At 53.2% G+C, this 8,904-nt stretch overlaps 2 protein-coding genes across 4 annotated transcripts in view; one reads left to right on the top strand and one right to left on the bottom strand.

Moving 5' to 3' along the window:
* PPP2R5D (protein phosphatase 2 regulatory subunit B'delta) overlaps positions 1 to 7,189 on the top strand; it is a 28,819-nt gene extending 21,630 nt beyond the window's left edge. Inside the window, exons 3-16 of the mRNA XM_023212844.3 lie at positions 1,270 to 1,480; positions 1,715 to 1,914; positions 2,000 to 2,110; positions 2,219 to 2,311; positions 2,749 to 2,879; positions 3,013 to 3,072; positions 3,179 to 3,287; positions 3,505 to 3,558; positions 3,872 to 4,042; positions 4,140 to 4,267; positions 5,314 to 5,415; positions 5,510 to 5,582; positions 5,729 to 5,845; positions 5,997 to 7,189. Coding sequence (XP_023068612.1) covers positions 1,270 to 1,480; positions 1,715 to 1,914; positions 2,000 to 2,110; positions 2,219 to 2,311; positions 2,749 to 2,879; positions 3,013 to 3,072; positions 3,179 to 3,287; positions 3,505 to 3,558; positions 3,872 to 4,042; positions 4,140 to 4,267; positions 5,314 to 5,415; positions 5,510 to 5,582; positions 5,729 to 5,845; positions 5,997 to 6,134 — 1,698 coding nt within the window. The 3' untranslated portion in view covers positions 6,135 to 7,189. The remainder of the gene's footprint in view (positions 1 to 1,269; positions 1,481 to 1,714; positions 1,915 to 1,999; positions 2,111 to 2,218; positions 2,312 to 2,748; positions 2,880 to 3,012; positions 3,073 to 3,178; positions 3,288 to 3,504; positions 3,559 to 3,871; positions 4,043 to 4,139; positions 4,268 to 5,313; positions 5,416 to 5,509; positions 5,583 to 5,728; positions 5,846 to 5,996) is intronic.
* Positions 1 to 8,828, bottom strand: part of MEA1 (male-enhanced antigen 1) — a 37,350-nt gene extending 28,522 nt beyond the window's left edge. The window contains exons 1-4 of one of the 3 annotated variants that reach the window (XM_023212847.1): positions 8,742 to 8,827; positions 7,961 to 8,238; positions 7,772 to 7,874; positions 6,143 to 6,146 (exon numbers count right to left, since the gene is read on the bottom strand). In XM_023212847.1, the coding sequence (XP_023068615.1) occupies positions 6,143 to 6,146; positions 7,772 to 7,874; positions 7,961 to 8,227 (374 nt within the window). In that variant the 5' untranslated portion in view covers positions 8,228 to 8,238; positions 8,742 to 8,827. Of the gene's footprint in view, positions 1 to 6,142; positions 6,147 to 7,075; positions 7,468 to 7,771; positions 7,875 to 7,960; positions 8,239 to 8,629 lie in introns of those variants that run through there. The other 2 variants (XM_023212846.2, XM_023212845.2) reach the window with 2 other exon arrangements.
* Between the last annotated feature and the right edge of the window lie 76 nt (positions 8,829 to 8,904).

Here is an 8,904-nt window from a genome sequence, read left to right as displayed (position 1 = left end):
ATTTGTATACAAAGCTTTTTTTTTTTGGCCTGGCTACCTCTGCCTCCTCCAAAGCTTTTTTTTTTTTTTTTTTTTTAATTTATGATTTTTATTAAGCTAAATTTCTAATAGTAAAGTACTAAGACATGGGAATGAATTTCTTTCTTTTACCTGTTTAAATTTGAAAATTTTTATTTTTAGAGACAGGGTGTTGTTTTGTTGTTCAGGCTGGAGCGCCGTTGGTGCGATCATAGCTCACGGCAGACTTGAACTCCTGGGGGCAAAAGGGATCCTCCAGCCTTGAGTGGCTGGAACTGCAGGCATGTGCCACCACACCTGGCTAATTTAAAAAAATTTTTTGTAGATATGGGGTCTATGCTGTGTTGCTCAGGCTGGTTTCAAACTTCTGGCTTCAAGTGATCCTCCTGCCTTGGCTTCCCAAAGTGTTGGGATTACAGGCGTGAGCCACCATGCCTGGCCTTTCTTTTACTTTTTTTTTTGAGACGAAGTCTCGCTCTTGTCCCCCAGCCTGGAGTGCAATGGCATGATCTCGGCTCACTACAACCTCCACCTCTCGGGTTCAAGCAATTCTTCTGCCTCAGCCTCCCGAGTAGCTGGGATTACAGGCGCCTGCCACCACGCCCTGCTAATTTTTGTATTTTTAGTAGAGACGGGGTTTCAACATGTTGGCCAGGCTGGTCTTGAACTCGTGACCTCAGGTGATCCACCCACCTTGGCCTCCCAAAGTGCTGGGATTACAGGTGTGAGCCACCACACCTGTGATTGAAGACTGTCACACATTCAGTAAAGGATCTTAAGTATACTGCTCAATAAATTTTAGGTATGTATCTGCCATGCACCACCTTGCAGGTCCAGTCAAGATGCAGGATGTTTACATTACTCAGAAGGCTCCTCATGTCTCTTCTTATTCCTCATGTGTCTTCTTAGCAATACCCACCCCGTTTCCCCTGGCAACATAATCACTTTTCTGACTTCTGTCACCATCAATCCATCAGTTAGCTTTACCTGTTCGTGAACTGGAATGAACGTTTTGAAGGCTCTTGATGCACAGGCAGTGGGCATCTCTTTGGGAGATGTGACTTCTTGACTGCTCCCTGCCAGGGCTACAGCACAGTTATCTCTGTAACCCTGGCCTTAGCTCCTTCAGGGCAGGAGACAGCTGCTCACTGCCCAGGCCTGTGCAGGCATAAACAGACTGGGGGATGGCCAGGCCCAGGGTGGGAGGCATATCTTGGGAAGTGGATTTCAACAGGTGACTTGTTTGACCAGGCCCAGCCGCAGCCCCAGCCCCAGCCCCAAGCCCAGTCTCAGCCACCATCGTCCAACAAGCGTCCCAGCAATAGCACGCCGCCCCCCACGCAGCTCAGCAAAATCAAGTACTCAGGGGGGCCCCAGATTGTCAAGAAGGAGCGACGGCAAAGCTCCTCCCGCTTCAACCTCAGCAAGAATCGAGAGCTGCAGAAGCTTCCTGCCCTGAAAGGTACTTGGCAACTGGTCACAGGGGTTGTTGTACCAGGTCTAGGGGGCATTGAGAGTTGGTGGAATGGAAGTTTTGGGGTATTTGGGGGGGGAAGAGTTCCAGAGAATGTGGGAAGGGGGTGCCAGGGAGCAGGCAGGATGGTGGCAGGGTGGGTTAAGGGAAAGCCCTTGAAGGCAAGCAGGGCATCGCAGTGAAGGACTGCAGAGGAGAACCTGACTGCTGGGGCCCCCACAGATTCGCCAACCCAGGAACGGGAGGAGCTGTTTATCCAGAAGCTACGCCAGTGCTGTGTCCTCTTTGACTTCGTGTCAGACCCACTCAGTGACCTCAAATTCAAGGAGGTGAAGCGGGCAGGACTCAACGAGATGGTGGAGTACATCACCCATAGCCGTGATGTTGTCACTGAGGCCATTTACCCTGAGGCTGTCACCATGGTGGGCACAGGGAAAGGACACAGGGGGAACTGGCGGGGGGCCCTGGAGAAGCCCAGGTGGAGCTCTAACTGACCCTACCCCTCAGTTTTCAGTGAATCTCTTCCGGACGCTGCCACCTTCATCGAATCCCACAGGGGCTGAGTTTGACCCAGAAGAAGATGAGCCCACGCTGGAAGCTGCTTGGCCACATCTCCAGGTACCAGGGCAAGGGGGGCAGGTTGGCCCTGGCTGCAGGGAGTGGGGCAGTTGGAGTCCTGCACGTCCTTGGGAACATCCCCTTAGTGGCGTGCCTTTTCCCCTATAGCTCGTGTATGAGTTCTTCTTACGTTTCCTTGAGTCTCCTGATTTCCAGCCAAACATAGCCAAGAAGTACATCGACCAGAAGTTTGTACTTGCTGTGAGTCCCTGAGTTCCTGTCCTTGCCTTCTCTTTCCATTCCATGCCCCACTCATCTGTCTCCCAGTGGCTCTTCCCCCTTATGCTGAATATATTGGGTTTCATCCATGTCTGGTATGAGGAGGCTATAAAGGGTTAAAAAACAAACAAACAAACAAACCAAGAAACCCTACTCTGGCCTTAAGAAAGTAACAGCATAATGGTAGGAAACAAAAGCAACAGAGTACCTCTCTCCAGTCAATACTGAGGCATCACTTTGGTAGTCTCAGTACAAATACAATAGAATCAGCAATACAATAGAATCACTCTGCTTTCTAAGACTTGCTGGCCCCCATTCCAGGGCACCTCTGCACTTCCCCTGGCAGGACCTATGTCACTGGGGCCCCACCTTCCCTGGCTGCTGCCTCACTGGCTGCTTTCCCTCCCTCATGCCCCTAGCTCCTAGACCTATTTGACAGTGAGGATCCTCGAGAGCGGGACTTCCTCAAGACCATTTTGCACCGCATCTATGGCAAGTTTTTGGGGCTCCGGGCTTATATCCGTAGGCAAATCAACCACATCTTCTACAGGTGAGGCCAGGAGCCCAGGCTTAGGAGCAAAGCATTCTGCTACTGAGGTGGGGTGGGAGCAGGGAGGTGGGGGGACTGTGCAGAATGCTGGAGGGACATCAGGGGTTGTCAAGAGCCATTTTTCTTCCCTCAGGTTCATCTATGAGACGGAGCATCACAACGGGATTGCTGAGCTCCTGGAGATCCTGGGCAGGTGAGAGGCTGGGTGGGGGCACAGATGCCTGAAAAAGGTTGGGAGGATTGGTACACTGAACTTGGATCTGACCCTTTGGTCCTAACAAATGTCCCTTAATTCCTAGCATCATCAATGGCTTTGCCCTGCCCCTTAAAGAAGAGCACAAGATGTTCCTCATCCGTGTCCTGCTTCCCCTTCACAAGGTCAAGTCCCTGAGTGTCTACCACCCTCAGGTGAGCTGCCTTCCTCCTGATAATGTCCAACTCAGGCAGCAGAGAAAAGAGTGGGCAGGAAGGTGTTCTAGCTGGGATAGGGGAAGCACAGGGAGCAGGTGGGATAATTCCTTCCCTCCACCTCCCCTTCCCTTCTGGGATCTTGCTTCTATCACTGACTTCTCTGAGAACTTCTAGGACCTACACCTCACCTCCCTTCTACCTCACACTTTTGCAGCTGGCATACTGTGTGGTACAATTCCTGGAGAAGGAGAGCAGTCTGACTGAGCCGGTAATTCCCCTTCCGGGCCCCAAGGCCCACCTCTTACTGTCGTCAGCATCACTTGCCAGTCTGTACCTACTGGGGGTAGCATAAGGGGGTGCTCAGGAGGGCTGTGACCTGACTGGTAACATGGTTTCCTCTCTGAAGGGGAAGTGAAACCTATATACACCTAGGAAACAGATCTAAGGCAAAGAAACGGGCAGCTGGCTGAGATTACCCAAACTGTGCCCACCAGGGTGGGGGAGAGAGCAGGTGGGAAAACTTCCTGGAGACCTAGGCAGGTGCAAAGAATTTTCATCCCCATGCCCTCCTTGTCTCCTAGGTAATTGTGGGACTTCTCAAGTTTTGGCCTAAGACCCACAGCCCCAAGGAGGTGATGTTCTTGAATGAGCTGGAGGAGATTCTGGATGTCATTGAACCTTCCGAGTTCAGCAAAGTGATGGAACCCCTCTTCCGCCAGCTGGCCAAGTGTGTCTCTAGCCCCCATTTCCAGGTGAGACTCCAACCCAGCACATCCCAACCCCTGCCAGAAACTGAGAAGGTCTTGAGTGAAACGGGCAGCACCCACCGAGTCCGCCTCTTTCCACCAGGTGGCAGAGCGTGCTCTCTATTACTGGAACAATGAGTACATCATGAGCCTGATAAGTGACAATGCTGCCAGAGTCCTCCCCATCATGTTCCCTGCACTCTACAGGAACTCCAAGAGCCACTGGAACAAGTAAGGCGCTGGGGTGGGGCTGGGTGGTGGAGATCCAGTTTGGGAAACTTTGAGGGTATGGAAGAACTAAGGAGCCAGGGGTCTCACCTGGTCACCCAGCAAGTGAGGCTGATGTCCCCTACATATTGATAGGACCTTGAGTGGCTGAGTGGAGCAAAAAAATGCCTGAGCGCCAAGATCTCTGTGATACCAAACAGCAGGGCAGCGGCCTGTGTTACACCACTCCTTGGGGTCAGCTCTTCTGCAGCTCCTATCACAGCTTTGGAGATGTAATTCTATGCAGTGAGAAGCTGATGTGACCCTCTTTGAGAGTATGTGTAAAGAATCCCAGGGTTTTAGGCCAGCCACGGTGGCTCACGCCTGTAATCCCAGCACTTTGGGAGGCTGGCGAGGTGGGTGGATCACGAGGTCAGGAGTTTGAGACCAGCCTGCCCAACATAGTGAAACTCCCATCTCTACTAAAAATATAAAAATTAGCTGGACGTAGTGGGAGATGCCTGTAGCCCCAGTTACTTAGGAAACTGAGGCAAGAGAATCACTTGAACCTGGGAGGTGGAGGTTGCAGTGAGCCAAGATCGTGCCATTGCACTCCAGCCTGGGCAACAGAGTGAGACTCCATCTTAAAAAAGAAAATAAGAAACTCTCAGGGTTTTGAAAAGACTTTTCTGCTAAAAGCAAGCACACTGTGGTGCAGATGCAGTCCGTCATGCTGCATCTACATGCCCATCATGCTGCTGGGAGGCCATTAGTGTGGGTTAGAGAGTGGGAAAGGATGGGAGGTAGGCGGGGTGAGGGAAGGATGGGGTAAAGAGCATGGGGTGAGGGAACGATGGACACGTGGACCAATATTTGTGAAGACCATGAAATGCCAGTCTCAAACCAGGTGATGTGGCCAGAGCTCTCTTCTGATACTGCATAGAGGTTTGTTAACTGGACGTAGTAAATGACAAAGCTCTTAGCAGAGATACCCCTGTGAGAGAACAAATTGAGTTCCTCGCACTAAGGGCAGGCTCTGGCCTCCTACTCATTTTTCTTCCTGGTGGTAGGACAATCCATGGACTGATCTACAATGCCCTGAAGCTGTTTATGGAAATGAATCAGAAGCTGTTTGATGACTGCACACAACAATACAAGGCAGAGAAGCAGAAGTGAGTATCTCTCTCCCCGGGAGACTTTCATCTTCTACCACCAGCTCACTGTGTTTCTCTCAAGCCCAAACCCAATCCTACTTTTCCTCCTCAGGGGCCGGTTCCGAATGAAGGAAAGGGAAGAGATGTGGCAAAAAATTGAGGAGCTGGCCCGGCTTAATCCCCAGGTGAGGTTTTCCTGCCTCTGCTGTGAACTGAGGGGCCAGCCCATCTTGAGCTGGGGGAGAGTTTGTTAGGGGAGGAATATGAGGCACACAGGCCTCCAAGCCTCTGAAGTGGCTCTCACCACTTGTCCATGTCTCCTCTCACTCAGTATCCCATGTTCCGAGCTCCTCCACCACTGCCCCCTGTGTACTCGATGGAAACAGAGACCCCCACAGCTGAGGACATCCAGCTTCTGAAGAGGACTGTGGAGACTGAGGCTGTGCAGGTGGGAAGGCAATGTAGCGGGGTGGAGCAGAAATAATAGTTCTGGAAGGGAGAGGAGACGGAAACAGCAGAGCCAAAGAATAAGGGGAGGAAACAATAGAATTCACTGGGAATTGGTCACCGTTCCTCTCTTTGTCCCTATTCACACACAGATGCTAAAAGACATCAAGAAGGAGAAAGTGCTGCTGCGGAGGAAGTCGGAGCTGCCCCAGGACGTGTACACCATCAAGGCACTGGAGGCGCACAAGCGGGCGGAAGAGTTTCTAACTGCCAGCCAGGAGGCTCTCTGACCCCTCACATTCCTACCACAGGGCCACAGCCCACTCAGCCCTTGGACACTGCCCCGGCCCTCCACACTCTGCTCCCTACTGGCTGACTTGGGGGAAGGCAGCGCCTCTCTAGCTACTCCAGGGAGGTGGATGCGGGCACTTGAAGCAGGGACACCCACAGAGTGGTCCCTCTTCTCCCCAAAAGGTGTTCATGCCTCCCTGTGGCTAGTACAGGCTGAGCACTAAGATGCTTAGTGCTCAGACAACCTGGGGATGCCTGTCCCCTACCTGCTCCTCACCCACAGCTACCTGAGGCTGCTCTGAGAAGTACACACAGGAATACATATGCTCCTCTATTCTTCCCTTCATCCTCATTTGAACGCCAGGTGTCTCCCCTCCTCTCTCTCCCCTGCAGAGGCATGTAGGGAACAGTGGAGATTATTCTCACCAAAGTTATGTCAAGCCCCATTGGCCCCTGGAGTAGCTGGAGGGAAGCCAACCTCCTGCAGCACAAACAGGCCCCCCAGCCCCAGCCATGTGCTGGCAGATAGGGTTGTATTATTTTTTCTTACCCCATGCCTGACCAAGGGAGGTCAAAAGGAGAAAAGTATAGGCTGTGGACAATAAGTGATGAATATAGGGCCCAGATGGACCAAGTGGGGCCAGGGAGGGATGAACAAACACCCTACCCCATGCCCTGTCTTTGGTGAGCAGCAGCCCTGGGGTCACAGACATGGAAGGGACCACCTGGGGCTGACTGCTTTTCTGTGCTGTTGGTTCCCAAAACTATAAAGAAGGAAGCAGGGAGCGGTGCCCCAAGCATGGCTCCTGCCAACACCTATTTATTTCCTTGTTTGTGCTATGCTAGGCAGGCCTTCTCTTGTCCCTTGTAGGTACCTTGGAGGGGCCAGGGGCTGAGGAGGGCTGGACCCAGGTTCCAGGGGCGCAGGCAGTGCGGCTTCTGGCTGTGTACATAGGGTGCTTTATTCTCCACAGAGTGATACATGCTAAGGTGGGTTGGGCTTGGGCCGATGTCCCCATATGTACAGAACTGAATAAAGTGGGTCTCTGAGAAGTCTGATGTGCCTTGATGTGGAAAGGGAGATGGGGAAGATGGAAATGGACGTTACAACCAGGGATGTGTTCAGTCCTGTGCTGGTTCTGGCCTGGAATGTAGGAAGATAAGGCAGCTCTCACTGTGGTCACTTCCAAGCAGGGGATGCCTGCCGGGCTTGGAGGGCTTTCTGTACCACATCTTCCCACTGGGCATCCGATATCTCCCGAGCCCAGGCAGGAACCCCTGGCGCAGGCAGACTTACTCCAGCCATCGTCCTTTTCACCAGCTCTACATGTTCTGAAATCAGAGCCAGAGGCCAATCAGGTATAGAAATAATGGGACCAGCTCCCCTCCCCAATCCCTGAATCAACCCAGAGCCCTTGGGCTGGTAGGGTCACCAAATCCATCTTGTTACTTCAAGGCAAGCCTGCCCATCTCCAAAGCTAGCAGAAGAGCATTTCACTTGGACTCTGAAGTCTACAAAATCTCAGTTTACAAACTCTCTTTTTAGGATAGGGTCTTCCTCTGAAACTTCCTTCTACTGACTCATGCCAGTTCATTTCCTTAGTAATTATTCCAGAATGAAAGAATGATCTTTTACCTGGGTCCATGGGAATAGAGCTGTGGTTGTTCAACGCTGTAGCTCCCTCCTCATCTTCATCTTCACTCTGTAATGGTGGGTCTGGCAAATGAAGCCCCAGGGCCTGCAGAGCCAGAGAAGACTGTTTGGGTCCAGGCTTTCAGGGAGCCCAGCTTCACCTGTTGAGGAACCATCCCTCCTCCACCCTACCTGGATTCGATCCTGGATGTCAGCAACTACATCTCCATCCCCCACTGGTGCCAGTTCCACCTCCTCTTGTTCAGGATCTTGGCTCAGGGGCTGGTAGGAGTAGCCAGCTGGGCCCGACCCCGTTTCCTCCTGCTCTTCCTCAGGCTCCTCACTGCTCCAATCCCCAGTGCCTTCTGAAGGGCCCTGATGTGGTCCCAGTTCCTCAGTCTGATTGGGGAAGATACGCTCAGGGCCCATGGTGTCTCCCCCTAGAACTACTGTTGCCATCCGGGCAGGGGCTGCAAGAACAGGGAGGCGGTAGGACAAGGATTGGATGAAACCAGGCCCACGTTCATCCTCTCATCATGTCTTTGTGGTCTCCTGTGTGCAAAAGAACCAGCTTCTCCCCGAGGCTCCTGCATCCTCCACCCCTCCGCGCCGCTTCCAGCCTCTCGTTCCTCCCCCTAAGTCGGGGCTCTTATCTTGAACCAGGCCCCACCCGCCTTGCTCCGCCACTTCCTAATTAAACGCCCAACCGGGGGCCCTGCCACCTCCTAAAAGACACCCCTTCCAGAACCCCGGCTCCCCCGCCACGCCTCCCCCGCGACTTGCGAATTCTGGGTCATCAGAGTCCCCTAAACAGGGCGTACCCGCCCCCTTCTCCCCTCTCCTAGAGGTCCCCCTCTGTACCGCCTGACAGATGCCCTTCAGGACCCATGGGCTCCCCTCAAATGGCCCCAGCTACAGCGTCCCCCACCCCTCCCCATCCGAATCCCGGCGCCTGTGCTTCCGCGCGCCTCACCCGCTCAGAGCCCGTGGCCTCCACTTCCGGCGGGGCAGGACGTGCAGAGGTTCCTAGTCCTCCAGCCCCGCCCCATGCCCATGATTGACACTGGCGAGGACGAGGAGTGCGTCCCTTGCCCCGCCTCCGTCATGCCCAGCCCAGAAAACAAAGGACTGCATTA

Source organism: Piliocolobus tephrosceles, chromosome 5 (assembly GCF_002776525.5).
Source record: "Piliocolobus tephrosceles isolate RC106 chromosome 5, ASM277652v3, whole genome shotgun sequence".
Taxonomy (NCBI): Eukaryota; Metazoa; Chordata; class Mammalia; order Primates; family Cercopithecidae; genus Piliocolobus; species Piliocolobus tephrosceles.
This window is presented reverse-complemented; position numbering and strand designations above follow the sequence as displayed.